The 25,586-nt window shown below is 40.8% G+C and overlaps 3 protein-coding genes across 3 annotated transcripts; 2 read left to right on the plus strand and 1 right to left on the minus strand.

Moving 5' to 3' along the window:
- Nucleotides 1-237: 237 nt before the first annotated feature.
- On the minus strand, nt 238-2,705 carry LOC129857799 (general transcription factor II-I repeat domain-containing protein 2B-like). The gene is made up of 2 exons (XM_055926383.1): nt 831-2,705; nt 238-704 (listed from the first exon to the last, which is right to left on the minus strand). The coding sequence occupies exons 1-2, from the start codon at nt 2,645-2,647 to the stop codon at nt 698-700; spliced, it is 1,824 nt and encodes a 607-aa protein (XP_055782358.1). The 5' UTR covers nt 2,648-2,705; the 3' UTR covers nt 238-697.
- A 1,062-nt stretch (nt 2,706-3,767) lies between these two features.
- LOC129857800 (calcium homeostasis modulator protein 6-like) lies at nt 3,768-8,047 on the plus strand. The gene is made up of 2 exons (XM_055926385.1): nt 3,768-4,407; nt 5,417-8,047. The coding sequence occupies exons 1-2, from the start codon at nt 3,865-3,867 to the stop codon at nt 5,852-5,854; spliced, it is 981 nt and encodes a 326-aa protein (XP_055782360.1). The 5' UTR covers nt 3,768-3,864; the 3' UTR covers nt 5,855-8,047.
- Nucleotides 8,048-8,414: 367 nt separating this feature from the next.
- On the plus strand, nt 8,415-12,923 carry LOC129857801 (calcium homeostasis modulator protein 5-like). The gene is made up of 2 exons (XM_055926386.1): nt 8,415-9,160; nt 9,434-12,923. The coding sequence occupies exons 1-2, from the start codon at nt 8,618-8,620 to the stop codon at nt 9,821-9,823; spliced, it is 933 nt and encodes a 310-aa protein (XP_055782361.1). The 5' UTR covers nt 8,415-8,617; the 3' UTR covers nt 9,824-12,923.
- The last annotated feature ends 12,663 nt before the right edge of the window (nt 12,924-25,586 follow it).

Below are 25,586 nucleotides of genomic sequence, written 5' to 3' on the forward strand. Positions count from 1 at the left end.
CAAAGCTTGAGAGGATCTGCAGAGAATAATGGGAGAAACTCCCCAAATGCACATGTGCCAAGCTTGTAGCATCATACTCAAGAATGCTCTAGGACAGGGGTGTCAAACTCATTTTCACCGAGGGCCACATCAGCATAATGGCTGTCCTCAAAGGGCCAGATGTAACTTATAAATGTAATCGAATGTAATGTAAAATAAATGTAACTCCTCCTTAATGTTAAATAACAAATTATTTATTATAACTTATTCAAGTGACAATTACAGTTGCATAGAAAATATATGTTTGCTTGTAGCTCTAACATAAATCCTTTTAAATTTTGTCAGCTTATGAAAACCCACATAACTCCATTAATGAAGGATCAAACTGTCCAAGTGAATAAAGAAAAATAACATAAAACTGAGCTGCAAAGAACATGTATGACACATGTAGCATTTTACAAAAAAAGGCTGCACACAGCCGTGCACCCAACTGATGGTTTGATGACAACAATTTGTCTGCATGCACACATAAACCTGCAAACATTAAATCATTACTACAGCAGCTACACATAAATAATATGTAATCAACTAAAAATACCAAAATAAAGGTTGACTCAGTTCACAACTATATTGGTCAAGTTTTTCGGTTAGTCTTTGATGAGGAGATGCTGCCTGTCCTTGAACACACCAAGTGGATTCTCTCTCTACTATCGATTGATCATGTTCTGAAAATGATAAACACAAAACAAAATGCAAGCACAATCATTAAATTGCACACAGTTTAACTGTTCTTCTTCTTGGTTGAATTACATTTGATTATATTTTAATTAAGTTTTTAAAAAAATGCTTGCCTGTGTGTTTTCTGACCAGATGTCTGACACCGTTTTCTCGTTACCAGTGTGTCAATGTCTGGTTTTAGGTCCTGTGCTGAGGCAATGCGTAGAACAGCATGGAGGTTGTCATCCGTGAGGCGTGATCTGTGCTTGTTTTTGTTCAGATTCATTATGGAAAAAAACTGTTCGCACAGATAGGTGCTCCCAAACATGGACAGAACACGGGCAGCATGAAGTCGAAGCTGTGGCATCAAACCAGGAGGCAGCAGACGGTAAAAGTCCTGGATTGTAGCATCCTGAAACTTTGCTCTCAGGCCACTGTCGCTTTGAAGCTCAATTAGCTCCATCTGAAGGTGTTGGGGTGCAGTGCAGACATCGGTGGTGAAAGGATTGGCAAAGATGTCAAAGCCAGACTGTTGTGCTCTGAAGTCAGAGAAGCGCCGATCAAACTCAGTCTTTAACCAGCTCAGTTTGGTAGCCAACTGAGCACATGAAAAAGTCTCGGGAAATGAGGCTGACATGCTCTGACAAACAGGAAAGTGAACAAGATTGTCCTGTTTCACTTGCCACATCCATAAGTCCAATTTACGCTGGAAAGCCGTGATCGTGTCGGACATCTGCATGATGACTTGTTTGCGTCCCTGCAGCTTCTGATTCAGCTGGGCGAGATGGTCGGTTATGTCACACAACACAGCAAAGTCACACATCCACTTTGGATCTGATAGTTCAGACATGAGTTTTCCTTTACTCTGCATAAAAAGAACAATGTCTTTCCTGAGCTCGAAAAATCGCTTGAGGACTTTGCTCCTACTCAGCCACCGCACTTCTGTATGGTACAGCACATCCCCGTGTTCCGAGCCCATCTCCAGCAAAAACTGCTGGAACTGACGGTGATTCAGGCCACGCGCCCGAATGAAGTTCACTGTTTTCATGACTGTGGTCACAATGTCCTCCATCCCCAGCACCTTCCCACACAAAGCTTCTTGATGGATAATGCAATGATACGTTATCAAAGGCGTGTGACAGTTCATTTTTTGCATTTTCCCCTTCATTAGTCCAACCAAGCCCACTTTTCCTCCACACATTGCCGGTGCACCGTCTGTAGTTAATCCTACCAAGTTTTCCCACTGCAATGCATTTTTACTTACGGACTTCTCTACCGCATCAAAAATGTTCTGTCCCGTCGTGGTCCCATGCATTGCAGCCACATCCAACAGCTCCTCAATGATAGAGAGGTCCGACTTTACGCCTCTAATAAAAATTGATAACTGCGCTGTGTCCGTGTTATCTGTGCTTTCATCAACAGCTAATGAAAAAGCTGTGTAGCTGCGTGTCTCCTCGGCCAGCTGTGTTGTAAGATTTTCTGCTAGTTCCATCACTCGGTCGACGATGGTGTTTCTTGATAAACTGACATTTTTAAAAGTCTGTAACTGGTCGGGACACACCTGCTCACAGACCTTCAGCATGCACTGCTTCAAAAACGCTCCCTCTGAAAAAGACTTGGAAGCGTGGGCGATTTCTTCAGCCACAATGAAGCTAGCTTTCACCGCGGCCTCGTTTTTGGCTGTGGATTTCATGAACAAACTCTGCTGCGACCGCAGTTTGCCTTTTAATTCTTGGGCAATTTGTTGCTTTTCTTGAAGGCTAGCTTTAGCGTACTTAGCTCCGTGTTTGGTGTCAAAATGTCGACGCAGATTGTACTCTTTGACAACCGACACCGCCTCGTAACACAAAAGACATACCGGTCTTTCTCCTTGAAGCGCAAACAAGTATTCGCCTTCCCATCTTTCTTGAAACAGTCTTCCGTCTGCATCAACTTTTCTCTTTCTGGACATTTTGGGATCATTATTTATATCTCAATTCCACTCGTTGGCATGGGCACTGCCGTGGCTAGCGTAGTCGAAAGGCATTGTGGGAATGTAGTTTTTGGTCAAAGCACGCTCTTAATTTATTTTTTGGTATTTATTTTTAGACACAAAACTTTTAACCTCTCGCGGGCCACATAAAATGACCTGGCGGGCCACATCTGGCCCGCGGGCCTTGAGTTTGACACATGTGCTCTAGGATGTAATCGCTGCCAATTTGGGCTTCAACAAAGTACTGAGTAAAGGGCTTGAATACTTATGTAAATATTATATTTATGTATATATATTTTTTTAAACATTTCTAGAAACCTGTTTTTACTTTGTAATTATAGGGTATTGTGTGTAGATTGGTGAAGGGGGGAAAACAATTTAATCAATCTTAGAATAAGGCTGTAACTTAACCAAATGTGGAAAAAGTCAAGGAGTCTGAATACTCTCTGAAGGCATTGTAAATATTGTTTTATTTCTCTGTAATACTACTAGCCACCTAGCAATTTTATGAAAATGGCTTTCGCTAACCCAGTTAGGTTCCCAATCTACCAACCTCCTAACTAGCTACCAAGAATACATCAGGACATCAATCAAGTTAGAGTAGCTACCTTGTCTAACTATCTTAACTGGCATGCCTGCTGGCAAGGTTGGTAGACTTTCTAAAAGCAACCAATTACTAAATGTACTGAATAAGACTCACATTCCTTTCCATCTTTTACCCAGATTTGAACAGAGATGCAGAGAAGCATATTTAGTTTATTTTACAAAATTACCGCCAGTCAGGAGGATACAGACAGCTCAAGAGCTGTGCCTAAGATATGCAGAAAAATATACATATATTTTTTAATTAAGCATAAAGATTATGCCTCAGATTGCAAGAAAAAAAAGCTGTTTCAGGTGTTTGAAAAATGCTAAATTCTCCAATTTATAGATGTGGGGCAAGCACCCACCCAGACCACCCACCTTCAGATTTTTGGGGCGCATGACAACCTGGTCTGGGAATTAATAAAATACCCTCATTGTATCATCCATAAATAAACTGTAGCCTAGTGAAGTGACTTCATGTTTACAACATCCTGAGTTGGAGGCGCGCCGGAGAGGACAGGGGAACTGAAAGTATAGCTGTCGCGTCAATTTATATGCTCCCATGACTTGCTGTCAACAGAAGTGCCTGTGAGTCCTGTGCGTCTGGAAAGATGGATAAATTCAAAACGGTTCTTAAAATTGTTCAGAAACAGCAGACTAGTCTCGGGTTTGGTTTAGTTGCGTTGTTAACTGCAGGCGGGGAACAGATATTTTCGTCAGTGGTGTTCAAATGTCCTTGCAGCGGCTGGAACTTTTCCTACGGCATGGTGTTTCTCTTAGTGCCTGCTCTGGCACTGTTGGTGTTAGGTTACATCATGAGCAATAAAACATGGAAATTGTTTACAGGTTTGTGTTTACGCAAATCCAAATTTTGTCATTTTAAATATGTTTGCTCCTGTGGGGTGGTCTTCTTTCAGATCACCACAACAGCAGTAGTTGCACCTGTCAGTTGGATTGCAGTCGCTTTGCTCAATGGCAATTACTTTGAATGCGCCATGACTGGCGTCAATGCAACGGTTTTCACAAACCACCTTTGCGATGGAAAGAGTCCGCAGTGCCAGAGTGAACTTTATAAATTCCCCTGCGGGAGAGCCACCCACGTGCCCCAATCCGAAAGCAATGATGTGCTGGCAACCATCCGCGCTGAGTCGCAGGTGAGATAATATTCACACTAATAGAACCAAGTTATGGTTTGAATTATATATTTTTATCATATCTTCTTTGCCCCATTTTACTCGCTTCAATATGTTTTAGTGGGCTATCCTTGTTTTTGTCGACGGTCTGTTGGAGTGTAGGTGATTAGACTGACATATTTCTGCTAACGGTAATTGACACTGCTGGATGTGTTCTGACAGCTAAGGGAATTGTAATATATTTAAAAATGAGCCTCTGACATTATGAAGTACACATTTTGCTTTGAAGGCATTTGTTGCATCGCATTTCATTTGAAAATGCCAACATTAAAATGCCCCAAAGCAGAAGTGCCTCAAAGCATAGGCTACTTCCATTGTTATAAAATAGCAGTTATTCTTCAGTCTGACTCAGTTCCTGTATGACCTGTTGTCATTAATGTCGCTCACAAAAATATGATGTGTTTTTGGGGGGATGGTAAAACGTTTTCAGTGTAAATTTAAAAGTATAAAACCAGATATAAACTATGTAGAAAAGATAAGGCAGCCCCCATTGATTTTGATAGAATGTTGGAGTCACTCAAATAGCATAAGAACACGGCACAAGCTCCATTACAAAATGTGTAGAATTGCAGGAAATAAGCTTTAAAACAGAAAAATTGTTTCTCTGTGGCCAAGAGGAGGGCCTCTAAAATGTATGGTAGGAGATTGCACCATTGGCCACACCTACTCCCCCCCTATGCTAACTTTGCCACCGCTGCTGATAAAAATCCTAAGGGAAACACTGCTTCCAATGTGAAGAGGTGATGGAGGAATTGCTGACCAACACACACCTCTGAAAAGAATCTACCGTTCCATATACAGTATGCTTCCCTAATACATTCTCATGCTACCAGCTATTTTTATAGATATGGTTCGAGTTTGAGCAGTACAGTATACTGTATTATAACTGTGACATTAACTCACGCATTCCAGGTAAGGGGTTAAGCAGAATAGTTGAATATTGTGTTGAATGTATTGGTTTTGATTTCAGATCCTGGGTTGGCTACTGATTGCCTCCATCATGGTCTTCAACCTCCTACTTACCTGTGTTGCCCGGTGTAACTCCCCAGTCAGCTACCTGCAGCTGAAGTTCTGGAGGGTCTATGCCCAGCGGGAGAGCGACCTGCTGGAAAACTACACGGCAGATCACGCCGAAAAGCTTGCAGAGAGGAACCTGAACAGCTTCTTCCAGCAGACGCGTCCAGAGCCTGTCACGACCCCATCTAACCAGGCCTGGGAGAAGATCTCGTCCCTCTACAGGTTCAGCACCAGAGACCACTACTACAGCATCCTGCACAAGTACGTGGAGAAGTGCCATGACCCTGCAGAGGCCAGGGACCACAGGATGTCCTCTGTCAGGTCAGACGGTCCAGACACTGCTAATCCAGCCGTGCTCGCTTTTGTGGATGAGGGCAAGATGATGCTGTGAATGGGCATCCATATGACCATAGGAACAGCATCACTATCATGACCCTATCTGTAACCATCCTTATTTTTATCATCAAAGTCATGACTCATTATAGAGGATTGTTGTCAGCATTCTAATCTTCGTCATCATCATCATCATCATTATTGCTGTACATCAGGGGATTTTTCAGGAGAAAGACCAATTACATCTGATTAACCACTCTCAGGTCTTCACTTGAATAACAATACTTCCCAATTTTATATTGTTACTTGAAAGTTCACTCACTGTATCACGAGTGCTGCTTGCAGCTTTTTATTTGAAATTCTATGCTCAGAAAGGATTTTTTAAATTTTATTTACAGTTTATCATACTTTCTTTCTCTTTCTCTTTCTCTTCTACTTTTCTTTTCTCTTTAGTATTTCTATGGTCCTCAGACTTGACCTACATACAGGTGGTCTGTGGTATTAAACAGGAAATGCATCGTCTGGTTCTATGAAATGGGGCGGCAGGTAGCCTAGTGGTTAGAGTGTTGGGCCAGTAACTGAAAGGTTGCTAGATCAAATCTCCGAGCTGACAAGGTAAAAATCTGTAGTTCTGTCCCTGAACAAGGTAGTTAACCCACTGTTCCTAGGCCGTCATTGTAAATACAAATTTGTTCTTAACTGACTTGCCTAGTTAAATAAAAAAGAAGGAGCATATTTACTTCCTGTTAGCTAGTGCACTGCAAAATACTTTCAAGTAAAAGCCTGTTACCAGTGTACATGTAGTATCTTTATGACAGTAACCCACAAGAATATTTAGTTGGACCTTACAAGGTCTCCAAAGTATATTTGTGTTATTGTTATTTATATTATTGCCCTGTAGACCGACCATTGCCACACGTGAACTGCGTTGAACATCAGCTCTGAATTGAATAATAACTTAGCGAAATTGTTTGATTCGTATCTCTGTGTAAAGTAGTACTAGTCAGAGATTGTCAGTATTTCTGTTACATGTATTTGACATACAGATTTCAGTTACTTTTAATATATATATTTTTAATTTTAACAAGGTACTTCAGAGAATGGTATTTTGTATTTTCAAAATACTACAAATACTTTTCTCCAAAAAATGTATAGTGGTTCACAGTTGTGTGGCCCAATATCAGGCCAAATTTGCTGCATCGGTATCAGAAGTCTTATGGTACTATCGTGTGAGGCCATGGAAGTTGTTGTTGGATGAGTGGAGGAGCATGAAAGTATGCACTTTAAGTATAAGGATAATGCAGCAATTTGGTCCAAAAGGGGAAAGTAAACTTGACTTTGAAAGGGAACACGCTATGTTATTGCCACAATGTCACTGCACTCACTGTCATTCGGGAAGTGAGTCCTGTGCCTCGACTTTCTTTCAAACACCTTTTCACCTCCACCTGCACCTCTGGTTACGTCACGCTCACAGTATCTCATTTCTGACATCAATGCAAACGAATTTGAGGTAACAGGGGGCCACAAAGCTCTGAAGACTAACATATACATTGATAAATTGGTCATTAGGGTATTTTTTTTAAATTTTGTAACAAGATACATTTTGATTTAGTACATTAGGTACTTGATGTGGCTAGTACAGCCCTGTTAAAAGCTTCTCTGTGGGAGAAATCAATGCACTCAGAGCCTTTTAGGGTGAGGAGAGTATAGCTTCATCCTGTGGGAATTGTAGAGCGTAGAAACTCATCACAGCCTTCTATAGGAAATGGGAGAGGAAACTCTTCTGTTTACCAACCACTGACTCAGAACACGTGTTTGATCTGCCCATTTCTCCTTTTTCTGAAAAAATGGTAGGTCTTATGCAAGTCTAATGTAATGTCTAGCTAGCTAAATGATTGTCTATAAAACTGTGCTCTGTGTTTATATTGTTGGGGTATGCATGATATGCATCTGCGTGAGGTTCCATAGCTCATTATTAACATTATTGTTGATTTCCATTTAATTTTGCAACTGCTAATGAATGCAGTGCAGCCTTGGTGCCGAAATACCACATTGCTTCGTGTGTGTGTGTGTGCGCGTTTATGCATGTAAGAGAAAGTGGAAAAGAAAGAGAGGGCGAGAAAGAGAGAGAGCAAAGGGTGATTTCATATACTGTATAATGTTGTATCTGGCTCAAGCTGTATGGGAATTTAATACAGATAATAAATCGTGTTGCTGAAATCACTGTGCTGCTCAAATAACTATTGAAATAAATCTGGTTAAAGTGAAGTTAATGTTAATGTTTTTTTGACAGACTGCATGACCCCGTGGCTGCTTGTCATATGACATCACTCTGAGAGGACAACGGCAGCTGCATGGTCTGAAGTACAAAAACAGATCAGCAGGATCTCAGCCAGTTCAGTCACTGCTATTTTATTACCTACGCATAGGAAAGGAGGGGGAGTGACAGAGAAGGACATTTAGAAGGAAGAAATAAGAATCAGGGTGGGGTTTGAGAGTTGGAGAATGCAGACAATCTCATTGGATTAAGTGGGTGCACAAGGGTGGGAAACAGAGATAAAGTGAGGAAAAGAGGGAGGAGTTGGAAAAGTGAAAGAGAAAGAACAGGAAGGAGGAAAAGGGAGGGGCAGAAATAGGCTCAGAAGAACTTCAGTGTGTTTGTCTTCGGCTTAAACAGCACAGGGAGTGGAGTGAGTGTTGGAGACGCAACCGTTTGCGTCTAAACTATTTCACCGCTGTATTTTTCCTCTTCTAATTCTCCATTCTCTTTGCGTTATTTTGGTATTTGCGGAGCGTGCGTGACAAACCCCTTGTCGACACCATGGATAACTTCCAGACCGTCCTGCGCTTTTTCATGAACCAGAAGGCCACCATTGGCTACAGCTTCATGGCCCTCCTGACCATCGGGGGAGAGCGGATCTTCTCCATGGTCTCATTCCAGTGCCCCTGCAACCACGACCAGAACTTTGCATACGGCCTGACCTTCCTGTTGGGCCCAGGCCTGGTGCTTCTGGTGCTGGGTCTTTTCTTCAGCAGCAAGCTGTGGCGCCTCTACACTGGCTGTTGCCTGAACCCCATTAAGCTATGCCCCAGGGGCAACTGTTTCACCTGCCTCAAAGTGTTTGTCAAAATCTTCTCCGGTGCCTGTGTGGCCCCTATCATGTGGCTGTGTGTGGCACTGTTGAACGGGACCTTCTACGAGTGTGCCGTCAGCGGGCTGGATGATAACCTGGTGGTGGATCTGTTCTGTAAAAACAAGACCTTGATGTGCCGGGAGGAGTTGGCCCGCGTGCCCTGCAGCAAGTCCAAGCTGCCCAGTGACGAGAACATGGAACTGTTGCTCATGTTCCGGGCTCAGTCACAGGTGAGTGCAAGCAGCAGTCAGACCCTGTTTGTGACTTTTGTATTTTGGAATGTCATATTTTTCACTGTCAATGGGTTATTGGTACAGCTGCAAATGCTGGTACGAGTCAGACCAAAATGAAGGTGTAATTCATTGATTTATTTGACCGTTTGTAATTCAATTGACAGTAAAGCAACCGTATTGAATATGTTTGTTATTAACAAGTATTATTGTTGGCATTGTTTATTCATTTTATGTGAGCATAAGTTTTGGTTCATGTCTGTACATCCCCAGATACTGGGGTGGTGTATTATCATCATTTCAGCCGTACTAGGGCTCCTCGGGACCTGCTACACAAACTGCCGCTCAAAGGTCAGCTACCTGCAGCTCACCTTCTGGAAGCGCTACGTAGAAAAGGAGAAGGAGCAGTTTGACACATTCGCTATGGAGTATGCATCCAAGCTGGCCGAGAGGAACCTAAAGAGCTTCTTTGAAAACCGGGACCCGGAAATATTCCCATTCCCCAACCACAAGGCCTGGGAGGAGATCTCAGCCCTCTACACCTTCTCCAAGAGTGAGCAGTACTACAGCACCCTGCAGAGGTATGTGGAGCGTGATGACCGAGACTACAGCCCTGAGAAAAGACCAGTCATGGACCTGGAGCACGGCATAGAGATGAGCTGAGAGGGGGGCGGATAATGGCAGAGTATGAATTACAGTATATCCTATTTGTTTTACCTTTATAAATGACATGCAGTAAATACGATAGATTTAACTCACAGACTGAGAAGAAGCGTTGTTGCCTGCATTTCCCCCAAAGCACTGACATCTACACAGAGCACCATTCAGAACATTATTATCAGTGACACAGCAGTGATTACCAAAGAATGCAGCCATTGCAGAAGTGGTGAAACAGTAGGGCTCCTTGTCTGCTGGAACCCACAGTTCGTGAATGGTCATGAACACTAGCTGGCGCAATGTCCCTGTCATAACAAACACTTTGATTTGACAAAGTCTCCTCTACCTCTATTTGACATGCCTTTTGAAGCATTTCATTCACTTTACTGGTACATAATGGTAGGAGAGCTATTGTAATTGTATAGTTTCAATAGGGAATTTTGCGTGTAATATTGCGCCACAATATGAATGCTACATGAATGACAGAGTTGTAACATGCAATTTGCTTGAAATGTTTACACAACTCAATGTTTACATTATTATGACAACTTGAGCAACACCTTAAAGTGTCTTTCTATGGCAGTACAAGTGAAGTACAGCTCACTTGATATGTTATGTTAATTTGGGGATAACTCTGCCATTACTACCGTCCTGTTCAATTATTAATGTCAATAGTAGTCAATAACTCACAACATTAAGAGGTAATAAATCATGTATGACATACGGGATATTCTCACTGGATTCTACAAAAACATTTGTGGAACCTGTTTATTATTTTTTCTTCTCCTTTCTAACATCTGTAAAATCCCTACCATGTAATGTGTAAGCACTAAATGAACCTGTTCATAGAACATTATTTGGACATGTTGCATTATGCCTGATAAAAACATTTTAGGGTGGCGAGTTTGTGTGTAAAAACTGTCCATGACTTGTTCCACATTTTGTTCTTTTACAGTCTGAATTACAAATGGATTCAATTGATTCTGTTTCTCACCCGTCTACACACAATACCCCATAATGACAACATGCTTTTAGAAATGTTTGCAAATGTATTGAAAATGTAATACAGAAATATCTAATTTGCATACAGTACCAGTCTCAAGTGTGGACATCTACTCATTCAAGGGTTTTTCTTTATTTTTACTATTTTCTACATTGTAGAATAATAGTGAAGACATCAAAACTATGAAATAACACATATGGAATCATGTAGTAACCAAAAAAGTGTTAAACAAATCAAAATATATTTTATATTTGAGATTCTTCAAAGTAACCACCCTTTGCCTTGATGACAGCTTTGCACAGTTGGCATTCTCTCAACCAGCTTCATGAGGAATGCAACAGTCTTGATGGAGTTCCCACATATGCTGAGCACTTGTTGGCTGCTTTTCCTTCACTCTGCAGTCCAACTCATCCCAAACCATCTCAATTGGGTTGAGGTTGGGTGATTGTGGAGGCCAGGTCATCTGATGCAGCACTCCATCACTCTATTTCTTGGTCAAATAGCCCTTACACAGCCTGGAGGTGCATTTTGGGTCATTGTCCTGTTGAAAATAAATGATAGTGCCACTAAGCGCAAACCAGATGGGGTGGCGTATCGCTGCAGAATGCTATGCTAGCCATGCTGGTTAAGTGTGCCTTGAATTCTAAATAAATCACTGACGGTGTCACCAGCAAAGCACTCCCACACTATCATATAACCTCCTCCATGCTTAACGGTGGGAACCACACATGCAGAGATCATCCGTTTACCTACTCTGCGTCTCAGAAAGACACAGCGATTGGAACCAAAAATCTCAAATTTGGATACAACTGTGAAAAAGCATTAGAGTCAACACGGGCCGTTATCCTTGTGGAACAGACAGATTTCCACCGGTCTAATGTCCATTACTCGTGTTTCTTGGCCCAAGCAAGTCTCTTCTTATTATTGGTGTCCTTTAGTAGTGGTTTCTTTGCAGAAATTCGACCATGAAGGCCTGATTCACGCAGTCTCCTCTGAACAGTTGATGTTCAGATGTGTCTGTTATTTGAACTCTTTAAAGCATTTATTTGGGCTGCAATCTGAGGTGCAATTATTTCTAATGAACTTATCCTCTGCAGCAGAGGTATCTCTGGGACTTCCGTTCCTCAGGAGAGCCAGTTTCATCATAGCGCTTGATGGTTTTTGCGACTGCGCTTGATGAAACTTTCAAAGTTCTTGAATTTACCTCATGAAGCTGGTTGAGAATGCCAAGAGTGTGCAAAACTGTCATCAAGCAAAGGGTGGCTACTTTGAAGAATATAAAATATAAAATAGATTTTGATTTGTTTAACACTTTTTTGGTTACTACTTGATTCCATATGTATTATGTCATAGTTTTGATGTCTTCACTATTATCGTGCGATGTACAAAATAGTAAAAATAAAGAAAAACCCTTTAATGAGTAGGTGTGTCCAAACTTTTGACTGGTACTGTAAATATTCACACCCCTGAGTCTCTAAGAGATTTCCACGCCTGGATTGTGCATGATTTGCCCATTATTATTTTCAAAAGCTGGTTTTTGATCATTGCTAGACAACCATTTTCAGATCTTGCCATAGATTTTGAAGTAGATTTAAAACTGTAAGTTGGTGACTCAGGAACATTCACTGTCTTCTTGGTAAGCAAGTGTAGATTTGGCCTTGTGTTTTAGGTTATTGTCCTGCTAAAAGCTGAATTCATCTCCCAGTGTCTGGTGGAAAGCAGACTGAACTAGGTTTCCCTCTAAGATTTTGCCTGTGCTTAACTAACTTAACTTTCATTTCTATCCTGACAAACTCCCTAATCCTTAACAATTACAAGCATACCCATAACATGATGCAGTCACCACTATGCTTGAAAATATGGAGAGTGGTACTCAGTAATACGTTGTATTGGATTTTCCCCAAACATAACACTTTGTATTCTTGACAAAAATTGAAATGCTTTGACACATTTGTTGCAGTTTTGGAATATTTTTATTTTGTAGAGGCTTCCTTCTTTTTACTCTTGTCAATTAGGTTAGTATTGTGGAGTAAGTACAATGTTGTTGATCCATCCTCAGTTTTCTTCTATCACAGCCATTAAACTGTAACTGTTTTAAAGTCAGCATTGGCCTCATGGTGAAATCCCTGAGCGGTTTCCTTCCTTTCCAGTAACTGAGTTATGAATTACGCCTTTATCTTTGTAGTAGCTGCGTGCATTTATACACCATCCAAAGTGTAATTAATTACTTCCCCATGCTTAAAGGCATATTTATTGTCTGTTTTTTTTACCCATCTACCAATAGGTGCCCTTCTTTGCGAGGCATTGGAAAACATCCTTGGTCTTTGTGGTTGAATCTTTGTTTGAAATTCACTGCTCAACTGACGGACCTTACAGATAATTGTATGTGTGGGGTACAGAGATGTGGTGGTCATTAAAAAGTCATGTTAAACACAATTATTGCACACAGATTCAGTCCATGCAACTTATTATGTGACTTGTTAAGTACATTTTTACTCCTGAACTTATTTAGGTTTGCAATAACAAAAGGGTTGAATAATTATTGACTCAAGATATTTCAGCTTTTCATTTTTAATTGATTTGTAAAAAAAAAAAAACATAATTCCACTTTGACGTGTGTAGGCCAGTGACAAAAAAAACGACAAATCAAAGTTTATTTGTCACGTGCGCCGAATACAACAGCTGTAGATGTTACAGTGAAATGCTTACTTACAGGCTCTAACCAATAGTGCAAAAAAGGTGTTAGGTGAACAATAGGTAAGTAAAGAAATAAAAACAACAGTAAAAAGACAGGCTATATACAGTAGCGAGGCTATAAAAGTAGCCAGGCTACATACAGACACCGGTTAGTCAGGCTGATTGAGGTAGTACGTACATGTAGATATGGTTAAAGTGACTATGCATATACTGTATGATGAACAGAGAGTAGCAGCAGCGTAAAAGAGGGGTTGGCGGGTGGTGGGTGGCAGGTGGCGGGACACAATACAGATAGCCCGGTTAGCCAATGTGCGGGAGTACTGGTTGGTCGACCCAATTGAGGTAGTATGTACATGAATGTATAGTTAAAGTGACTATGCATATATGATAAACAGAGAGTAGCAGCAGAGTAAAAAGAGGGGTTGGAGTGGGGGGGGGGGGCACACAATGCAAATAGTCCGGGTAGCCATTTGATTACCTGTTCAGGAGTCTTATGGCTTGGGGGTAAAAACTGTTGAGAAGCCTTTTTGTCCTAGACTTGGCACTCCGGTACCGCTTGCCATGCTGTAGTAGAGAGAACAGTCTATGACTGGGGTGGCTGGGGTCCTTGACAATTTTTAGGGCCTTCCTCTGACACTGCCTGGTGTTAGAGGTCCTGGATGGCAGGCAGCTTAGCCCCAGACGTACTGGGCCGTACGCACTACCCTCTGTAGTGCCTTGCGGTCAGAGCCAATTGCCGTACCAGGCAGTGATGCAACCAGTCAGGATGCTCTTGATGTTGCAGCTGTAGAACCTTTTGAGGATCTCAGGACCCATGCCAAATCTTTTTAGTTACCTGAGGGGGAATAGGCTTTGTCGTGCCCTCTTCACGACTGTCTTGGTGTTAGGACCATTCTAGTTTGCTGTTGTTGTGGACACCAAGGAACTTGAAGCTCTCGTTGGGCGCCTGTAAAACTGCTGCCATTTCTTCCGGCGCCATTTTAAATTCAGGTTGTAACCCAACAAAATGTGGAAAAAGCAAAGGTGTGAATACTTTCTGAGACACTGTAGGTGTACGTGTTTAGACCTGCCTTCTCAGACAACCGAGGACCTCAGGCACCAAGTGCCTCTCATCTCAGCTCTCTATACGTCATGGATAACTTCCATAACCTTTGACTGCTTTGTTTCCTCAGTCTTGGAAGGTCAGAAAGCTACTTTATAAAAAATAAAAATAAATAAAAGTAGCTATACCCAGTGTACAAAACATTAAGGACACCTTCCTAATATTGAGTTTTACCTGCCCCTTTTGCCCTCAGAACAGCCTCAATTCGTTGGGGCATGGACTCTACAAGGTGTCGCAAGCGTTCCACAAGGATAACGGCCCGTGTTGACTCTAATGCTTTCTCACAGTTGTATCAAGTTGGCTGGATGTCCTTTGGGGGGGTGGACCATTCTTGATATACACAGAAAACTGTTGAGCATGAAAATCCCAGCAGCATTGCATTTCTTGACACAAACCAGTGTTACTGGCACCTATTACCATACCCAGTTCAAAAGCACTTAAATCTTGTGACTTGCCCATTAACTCTCTGAATGACACACTTACACAATCCATGTCTCAATTGTCTCAAGGCTTAAATATCATTCTTTAACCTGTCTGCTCCCCTTCATATACACTGATTGAAGTGGTTTAATAACAACATCAATAAGAGATCATAGCTTTCAGCTGGATTCACCTGGTCGGTCTAGGTCATGGAAAGAGCAGGTGTCCTTAATGTTTTGTACACTCAGAGTAGCTCTATGGTTCGGTTTTCTTTAATTAAACAGCCACTACAAACTTTGTCTATCTTTAGCCACCACAAGCTAGCAGTCAATGGAAGTGATAAATGGATTGGATCATGTATTTTTTTAATGGCCAAATCAACTGAAATCAACTCCATATTTGGTTTCATGTCACTTATAGGCAGGTCTCTAAATAAAAAATAAATCCTTAAGTCACAATGCTCCCATCTTAAAAAGATTAGGAGCATAATATAAAATTCAGGAGCAAAATCTATAGGGATACTTCATAGCCCATATTGGGCCTATATGAATTCCAGCTACTTCTGAAGCACGTGGCCTAGATATTAATATGTAACCCTGTTAAGACATGTGGTTATTACAAAAAGCTCATGTTGATACAAATACCTGTCATTGAAATTACAAAGGCATTTGTGGAATATCAGGTTTGTACGTTGTGTAAAAGCACTACTTTCCTATTGAGTGCAAGTTACCAAGTTGTTGGCTAGATGTCACGTTCTGACCTTTATTTCCTTTGTTTTGTCTTTATTTAGTATGGTCAGGGCGTGAGTTGAGGTGGGCAGTCTATGTGTGTTTTTCTATGTTGGGGTTTTGTGTTCGGCCTGGTATGATTTTCAATCAGAGGCAGCTGTCAATCGTTGTCCCTGATTGAGAATCATACTTAGGTAGCCTGGGTTTCACGTTTGGGTTGTGGGTGTTTGTTTCCGTGTCAGTGTTTGTCGACACACGGTACTGTTTCGTTTGATCATCGTTTATTGTTTTTGTTACTGTGTTCAGTTTTTGGTTTTATATTAAAGATATGAACACTTACCACGCTGCGCTTTGGTCCGATCCTTCTACCACCACAGACGATCGTTACACTAGAACACTGAACAAGGTGTAGGCCTATGCTACCAGGGAGATATTTGGGATGAGATACATTCAAGACACGCACCTGATACCCGCTTCGGTGCAAATCTGTCATCAAGGCAAAGAGTGGCTACTTTGAAGAACCTCAGATATAAAATATATTATTATATTATAACACTTTTTTGGGTACTACATGACTCCATATGTGTTATTTCATAGTTTTGATATCTTCACTATTCTTCTACAATGTCGAAAATATTACAAATAAAGAAAAACCCTTGAATGAGTAGGTGTGTCCAAACTTTTGACTGGTACTGTATATTTTTAAGTTTCATCGTGTAGGTCTGATTGAAAATGTGCTAAATCTGACTTCGAAATGTCCAGCCGCCAAATTATTTTATGTATGATATCGGAGGGAATCCAAAATTATTTGTGAATGAAAGATAAAATTGATTTCATATTTGTCAAATTATTGAGTATGTGCTGAAAACTCAGAAATGCATCAGAAATCGTCCTTATTTTCTGTTACGCGGGGTGGAACAGGGGAACCTGCCGGCAGCCTTGCGAGGGTTAACACACTTAAATGTCTTCCCCACATCGATCACGGAGAAGGAGAGCCCACAGTCCTTGGTAGCTGGCCGTGTCGTTGGCACTGTGTTATCCTCACAGCGGGAAAAGAAGGTTTAGCTTGTCTGGAAGCAAGACGTCGGTGTCCGCGACGTGGCTGGTTTTCCTTTTGTAGGCCGTGATTGTCTGTAGACCCTGCCACATACGTCTCGTGTCTGAGCCGTAGAATTGTGGTTCCACTTTGTCTCTATACTGACGTGTTACCTGTTTGATTGCCTTGCGTAGGGAATAACTACACTGTTTGTATTCTGCCATATTCCCAGTCGCGTTGCCATGGTTAAATGTGGTGGTTCGTGCTTTCAGTTTTGCGTGAATGCTGCCATCTATCCACGGCTTTCTTATTATATATATCATGTTTTGTCATAAATCATTCAATTTTAAAGGGTAATACGGCTGGTGGAACTATTCATAGAGGGTTCTAGGAAGAAAGTTCAGATGATAAATCAATATACAGGGAGTTCAATGAAAAACCATACATGGAGGTTTGCAGAGGGCTCTACCTAGCACCAAAAAGGGTTCCCCTATGGGGGCAAGCCGAAGAACACTATATGGTTCTACTTAGCACCTTTTACTTCTGAGAGTGTCTGCAGATCCGTCTTTTCCCAGACAATTTTTCCCCGCACTAAAGGGCCCGAAGCTTCTGCACCTGTGCAGACCACGTTCTGCCCATTTGTTTATTCTTCACTCTATGTCTCTGCTCTACTCGTAATGATAGTATTGTACATAACACAACCAAAACTAATAGAACATTATAACGGTACCGTAACACCACTACATTTTTTCTCGCATGTGTTCAAGACTCAACAGCGCACGCCACAAGGCAAAATACACAGGTAGGCTATGCTGCAGTTTGTTAATGCCATCTGCAAAAAACATTGCTCACTGCACATCATTCAAAACAGCACTGTAGGCCTCTTTGAATCATTACTGTGTAATTCAAAAAGATTCCAAATGTATATCTCAATCAGTTTCCTGGGATGTTTCATTTTGTTTTTTTATTTTACCTTTTTTTAACTAGGCAAGTCAATTATTTACAGTGATGGCTTACCCCGGCCAAACACGGACGACGCTGAGCCAATTGCGCATAGGGTGGCGAGTGACAGTGAGAAATGTGAAGGGAAGCAGACCACACGAATGTGTGTGTTAAGAAGAGGTAAAGAAACATATGTGCAGAATGTGATCTGCGTAGAAGCTTTGGGACCTTTAGAGACAGAAAAAAAGGGTCAGGGAAAAGTCGGATCCGCAGCCATGGACACGATTATAACAGTGATTCTGATTTTACCATACATTCATACATTTTGCCACTGGCCTGAGACTATTTAAGTTCAATATGTAGATTTAGTAGGCTCACATTAACTTAGCTGGCTCATTGTTGTCCATGCGAGGAAGTTAGGCTAGCAAGCATTTTAGCCAGGTAGCCTAGTCTAGGACAACAAAAACTGAATGTGTATACTATACTGTAGGACGTTTTGCGCCGAGACCAGGCTGGAAAGAGTCATAGACCGTTTTGCCAACATGAAAGAGAGGAGGGTGACATTGGCATTCATCTAGTCTACAAGTACACACAGTACACAAGTACACACACGCACACGTACACACACACACACGCACACAGAGAAGTCAGTACCATGGCCAGCCACATTATATTTAGTTTACGTTGATTGCACTAAATTGTTTTTGGTATCTTTAAGTTGTCACTGTATTAGACAAAGCATTTAGTTGATTGGTGATGTTGAAATGTGTTGAAAGGATGCTGGAAAAGCAGAGGCAGTGCTCCTGTTTTCTTTTGTGCTGACTTGCGGTAACTTTTACTTTCCTGTTGAAAGGGATATTCCAAGTAGAAATACAATAAAGTACACACATTAAAGGAGAAAACAATATGTTTTGAGCAAAATTGTGTTTTTTTAGACACGACCGAAAACTTAAATTCTCCAACCAGGATTTCTGGAATACCATGGAATTTATTGAAAGTTCACTGACTTTTGCAACCCTAGTCATGAGGCACCTGGACCACCTATTGATATGTGCCTTTTGTTAAAGGTCCAAGGTAGCTGTTTTAATCTTAATATTAAATCATTTTGGGTGCTGTTTGACCTCCCAATTGAAATATGAGCACGCCCCCTAGTGGTGTTTCAAAAACAGAACACGTTTGTTTGAACTGCACTACAGTGACTACACCCGTTAGCCTATACTAATCTTTCAGCCTTCATAGAGATGCATGACAAAGTTCTGGCTTGCAAACCTCTTCAAATGTTTACACATTCTGACAACTTAAGCATCACGCTGTGTAATGACAGCAAAAGTGAAACAGCACTTTGATGGTGTGTCATTTGGGGATAGGTATTGTCCAAACAAGCATACAAAAGCTGGGGGTTAAATGTAAGAAAATTAGAGGTTGTTATCCCAGCTTCAGGCTAGACCTTAAGTACACAGACCGGACCGGATTTATGAGGTCTAGAGTGGTCTCAAGACCAAGACCACACGATCAAGACTTCTCTCTGCTCCTATTCACAGTACAATTTGATTGATCAAACAATTTATTAATTGAATCACAATATCATTTTTAATAGAGATGTGAACATGACTGAGACAACTCACAAACAGGCTGTGTTTACAAAGCAGACAAATTCAGATTTTTTTAATACTAATATGTCTTTTGACCAATCACATCAGATCTTTTCACATCAAATCTTTTTCAGAGCTGATCTGATTGGTCAAAAGGCCAATTAGTGAAAAAAATATCAGAATTGGGCTGCCTGTGTAAACGTAGCCTTGGAGGGCTATTATTAATGCTGGCAGACTGATTGTTTGCACTGATTGTGCTATTCAAACTGAACCCCAAAACATTACTCCCTCCAAGACATGTTCATTCAGGGTGTTACTCATATACTGTGGTGAGGTCAGCACAGCTCAGCAGCCATGCATCCAAGCTCAATAGTTTTAGCAGAATCATTTAGAAAGTGCTAGTTAATCCTAATTTGCATTCAAAACTTGACATAACTTGAACCTGAGATCCTGGAATCTAAAGCATTTCAGCAGATATAACATTTTGAGTGACCTCAATGCAGACAAAAAAACGTAGGTGTTGTTTCAACAGTTTTATTGAATAGATCGGCAGAAGCTAGAGTAGGCTTTATCAGGCCAGAGTTTTTGTTAGAAAACAAACAAATAATAAACACAAGCCATCAGAAAGTGTTTCCCTCATAAATCCAACAGAAGTAAACATCTAACCAAAACGTATCATAGCCTTGAAATCTGCCAGATCACACACACACAACAACTTATTAATGGACTGCTGAATAACTTTTTGTTTTTGTTTTTGCCTTGTTTGTTATTTTCCATATTATGTCTTTCTCTGATAAGCTACCCAGGAAATGGCTAAAAATAGCACATATGAATATATGTAGCCTGAGAAATAAGGTTCATGAAATCAATAAAATGATAACATGAATATATTATCCATTTCTGAGACTCACTTAGATCATTCTTATAGCAGCAATACAAGGATATATAGTGCCTTCAGAAAGTATTCACACCCCTTGACTTTTTCCACATTTTGTTGTGTTACAGCCTGAATTTAAAATGGACTAACTTGAGATGTTTTGTCACTGGCCTACACACAATAACCCATAATGTCAAAGTGGAATTATGTTTTTAAAATGTTTTACAAATTAATAAAAAATGTATAAAGCTGAAATGTCTTGAGTCAATAAGTAAGTATTCAACCCCTTTGTTATGCAAGCTTAAATAAGTTCAGTGGTAAACATTTGCTATGTATGCAATAATAGTGTTAAACATTACTTTTGAATGACTACCTCATCTCTGTACCCCACACATACAATTATCTGTAAGGTCCCTCAGTCGAGCAGTGAATTTCAAACAGGTTCAACTACAAAGACCAGGGAGTTTTTCCAATGCCTCAAAGAAGGGCACATATTGGTAGATGGGTAAAAAAAAGCAGGCACTGAACATCCCTTTGAGCATGGTGAAGTTATTAAATACAATGTGGGTGGTGTATCAATACACCCAGTCACTACAAATAGAGAGGTGTCCTTCCTAACTCAGGTGCAAGAGAGGAAGGAAACCGCTCAGGTATTTCACCATGGTGACTTTAAAACAGTTACAGAGTTAAAAGGCTGTGATAGGAGAAAACGGAGGAGGATTCAACAACATTGTATTTTGTCAATGACTTTGTCATTTTGGGGTATTGCGTGTAGATAGGTGAGAGAAACAATCTGTTTAATCAATTTTGAATTCAGGTTTTAACCAAACAAAATGTGGAATAAATCAAGGGGTATGAATAATTTCTGAAGGCGCTGTAACATCTACAGAAGAGACAGGGATGTTGAATGGGATGAAAACGAGACTATTTTTCAGTCTGATCAACTGTTGGCTACTAATGAGAGCAGCTGCATACAGCCTATGCGCCCTGTCCATCTGGTCAAGGTAAACTAATTGGTAACGTCATGCATTTATAGTCCATTTGCGTGTCAGGAGAAAATGTGAATGTGATCAAATTTTGTTTATATTCAAAATTGGGCTGGCTAGGCTGCCTATATGTTTTTAATCCAAAATGATGAACTGGAATTAATGAATCAACATAATAGTGATGACAGACGTGAGTAAATGTTTTGCAAGGCCTACAGTTGCATAGGCCTGCATGATGCAAGCATGCATAAAGCTAGCTCAGCCCTGTGAGTACTATTGTCTATCAGTTGTTGTCTATGTGTCTGTGTCTGGGTAGAGGAAATCCTGTCCTAATCTTGTCTAAATATAATTTATATGAACAAATATAAGGTAGCTGCAGTTTGACAGGGTTTTTTTCAGAGGTTTTTAAAAATCATATATATCATAGCCCATATAAAACCTTCTTACAACTAATTAATCATTGTCATACCTAAGGTCCAGGGTTTTCCTAGTTAGGTTAACATATAAGGAAAAACTCCAGGTCCCAGGGGGTAAAAATTGCCCCACCGCTCTGTGACCTATGGTGGCACCAGTCTGCTTGCAGTTGTCAGTAATCGTCAGATATGTGGATGATCAGCGCTTTATTCAGGAACGTTTCTTGGGATAGATTGATGTGTCAAGTGGGCGAGATGTGCAGTCTGTGTTTGACTTTATGAACTTCAAGATGTCTGAGTTTAAGTTGATAGAGAGACTCGTTGTCCAAAACCTACGATAGCACAGCTGTAATGGAATGTATCTGCTATTTGTATTTACAGCTAAGTCCCCTCCTGTTTCCTGATTAAGAGGTGATGACTACTTCACCTCCACCTTTGTCAACTTTCTCCTGACATGAACTGAAGCCACTTCTCATGTGCCCGCTCATCCATTGGCACATTGAATGTTTCCCCTCCAAGTACTGTGTGTACCCCTATCAATTTTATCTTATTACTGTATGTAGAGTCAATCACATACACAATCACATTATTACACATCAATGTAATCTAACTGTGTAGTGTGTTTTGTTAGTGTTTTTTGTCTTCCCAGTCAAATCCTGTCTTGCAATTCAATCACTGCTGTGATCCCTTTCCAACACGTTGTAAGTAGCCCTCTCATTCCCATTCCCCATAATTGTAATGTTCGTCATATTCCTCCTCCTTGGACGAGGAGGAGCATGGATCGGACCAACACGCAGCGAGGTATGTAGACATAAAATATTTATTAAACAAGACGAAACACGAAGAACACTTGAATAAACTATAAAACAACAAACGACGTTAAACAGACCTGAACATGAGAACTACATAAACACGAAGAACGCACGAACAGGAAAAACGAATGAACGAACGAGACATACCGTGTGGTGCAACAAAACACAGACACAGCGACAATCACCCACAAACAAACAGTGAGAACAGCCTACCTTGATATGGTTCTCAATCAGAGGAAACGTCAAACACCTGCCTCTAATTGAGAACCATATCAGGCAACACATTAAACCCAACATAGAAACACATCACATAGAATGCCCACCCCAACTCCCGCCCTGACCAACTAAACACATACAAAAACAACAGAAAACAGGTCAGGAACGTGACAATAATATTGTACTATACATGTCTTTTTAAATGCTTTAGGTTAAAATAATAAGTCTTTGACGATTTCTGAAACAGACTTTGTCGTCTCCGTGCGCTCCGCGCCTATACCGTGGGTCTCCCATCCTCCTCAATTGTTCAAGGCACCAGCTTCCACTGGTGTTGCTGTATACATTCAGAGCCATATCCCCTGTAATGCTTAGAGAAAATCTTACGTCAAGTGTTATTGAAGTGTTGTGGTTGCAGGTTCACCTGCCTCATCTAAAGCCTATTCTTTTAGGGTGTTGCTACAGGTTGCTATAGGTTGCTATAGGTGCTAACAGTCCGTATTTGTTCTATTCTAATACGTGTGAAATGCTTGATAGTGTATGCGATGTTAACAGAGAGGTGTACTTTCTTGGGGACCTGAATATTGACTGTTTTTCATCAAGCTGTCTACTCAAGAGGAAGCTTCTCATTGTAACCAATACCTGTAATCTGGCTCAGGTTATTAATCAACCTAACAGGCTGTTTACAAACACAACAGGAACTATATCATCCACATGTATTGATAAAAATTTGACTAATACTGTTGAACTTTGTTCTAAAGCTGTATCCGTACCCATGAAAGCCAAGGTCCCAAAAGCTGGGCCTAAAATATTTAGCTGTGGATGATGTTAAAAATATCTGATATGATTTAAAAGGAGCATCTAGTTGCTGCACTTGATACATTTATGAAATTGCTTCTTCCAATAATGATAAACATTCACCTGTTAAGAAATTGACTGTTAGATTTGTTAAAGCTCCATGGATTGATGACGAATTAAAAAATGGAATGGTTGAAAGAGATGGGGCAAAAGGAGTGGCTAATAAGTCTGTCTGCATATCTGACTGGCTGACTTACTGCCAATTGAAAAATGATGTGACTAAACTCAACAAAAAGAAGAAGAAACTGTATTATGAAACGGTATTAAATATTGACTGGCTATCATCAAGCTGCCCCTCAAGAAAAAACGTCAAACTGTAACCAGTGCCTGCAACCTGTTCAGGTGTTCAGTCAACCTACCAGGGTAGTAACAAACAGCACAGGAATTAAATCATGAACATGTATTGATCACATCTTTACTAACGCTGCAGAAATTTGCTTTATGTCACGCCCTGACCTTAGAGATCCTTTTTATGTCTCTATTTTGGTTGGTCAGGGCGTGAGTTGGGGTGGGCATTCTATGTTTTCTATCTATGTTTTCTATTTCTATGTGTTTGGCCGGGTGTAAACTGTCATGGTCAAAACATATTGATACAATAGTAGCTAAGATGGGGAGAAGTATGTCCATAATAATATGCATGTCAATCTCTCCTGGCTCAAAGTGGAGGAGAGATTGACTTCATCATTACTTGTATTTATGAAAGGTGTTGTTGTTGAATGCACAGAGCTGTCTGTATAAACTACTGGCACACAGCTCGGACACCCATGCATACCCCACAAGACATGCCACAAGAGGTCTCTTCACAGTCCCCAAGTCCAGAACAGACTATGGGAGGCACACAGTACTACATAGAGACATGACTAAATGGAACTCTATTCCATATCAAGTAACTGATGCAAGCAGTAAAATTAGATTTAAGAAACAGATTTAAAAAACACCTTATGGAACAGTGGGGACTGTGAAGCAACACAAATATAGGCACAGACACATGCACACACACACACACACAATAACATACGCACTATACACACACACATACACATGGATTTAGTACTGTAGATTTGTGGTAGTGGTTGAGTAGGGGTCTGAGGGCACACAGTGTGTTGTGAAATCTGTGAATGTATTGTAATGTTTATAAAATTATATAAACTGCCTTCATTTTGCTGAACCCCAGGAAGAGTAGCTGCAAGATCAATAATATAAAGAATAATGGAGAAAAAAAAACTTTGGAGTACTTTAAATGAAATTAGAGGCAGGAAGACAAATTCAACTACATTTAGTTACTACCATTTGATGTTGTAACGCACGTCGTCGGGAGAAGGAGAAGAGGACCAAGGTGCAGCGTGGTAAGTGTTCATATTATTTAATAAAATACGCAACACTTGACTAAACAACAAACACGACAAACGAACAGTCCTGAAAGGTGAAACAAACACTAAACAGGAAACAACCACCCACAAACACAGGTGGGAACAGGCTACCTAAGTATGATTCTCAATCAGAGACAACGATAGACACCTGCCTCTGATTGAGAACCATACCAGGCGAAACACACAGAAATACAAAACAAGGACAGCATAGAACACCAACCATAGAATGCCCACCCAAACTCACGCCCTGACCAACCAAAATAGAGACATTAAAAGGATCTCTACGGTCAGGGCGTGACAGATGTTGCCAGTTATTTGAATGATTACTGTAAGGACCGACACTGGAGTACAGAAGCAGGTACGGGGAGTCAAACATTTAATCGGGAACAGACATGGAACAAGACAGGAACAGCGTGAGCACACTGGTATTCAAGGACATATGACAATCAATGCTGAAGCGGGGAACAGAGTGGGGGAACAGACAGATATAGGGGAGGTAATGACAGAGGGGATTGAGTCCAGGTGAGTCCAATAATCGCTGACGCGCGTGACGGGGGAGAGCAGGTGTGCGTAATGATGGTGGCAGGAGTGCGAAATGCTGGGGAGCCTGGGAAGAGCGGGAACAGGTGTGACAGATTACTTAAAACCTGTTGGGGATGGGGGCGCTGTTTAGACTATTTATGCTAATTTGGCTAATTTTTTAAACGGCTTCCCACAAAA

Source organism: Salvelinus fontinalis, chromosome 6 (genome assembly GCF_029448725.1).
Source record: "Salvelinus fontinalis isolate EN_2023a chromosome 6, ASM2944872v1, whole genome shotgun sequence".
Lineage (NCBI taxonomy): Eukaryota > Metazoa > Chordata > Actinopteri > Salmoniformes > Salmonidae > Salvelinus > Salvelinus fontinalis.

What these genes read in the sequence shown, in the direction of transcription:
- LOC129857799 (XM_055926383.1), bottom strand. Translation starts at nt 2,647, where the DNA reads ATGTCCAGAAAGAGAAAAGTTGATGCAGACGGAAGACTGTTTCAAGAA.
- LOC129857800 (XM_055926385.1), top strand. Translation starts at nt 3,865, where the DNA reads ATGGATAAATTCAAAACGGTTCTTAAAATTGTTCAGAAACAGCAGACT. An exon ending in CCATCCGCGCTGAGTCGCAG is followed by an intron (nt 4,408 to 5,416) that starts GTGAGATAATAT and finishes TTTTGATTTCAG; the next exon opens with ATCCTGGGTTGGCTACTGAT.
- LOC129857801 (XM_055926386.1), top strand. Translation starts at nt 8,618, where the DNA reads ATGGATAACTTCCAGACCGTCCTGCGCTTTTTCATGAACCAGAAGGCC. An exon ending in TGTTCCGGGCTCAGTCACAG is followed by an intron (nt 9,161 to 9,433) that starts GTGAGTGCAAGC and finishes GTACATCCCCAG; the next exon opens with ATACTGGGGTGGTGTATTAT.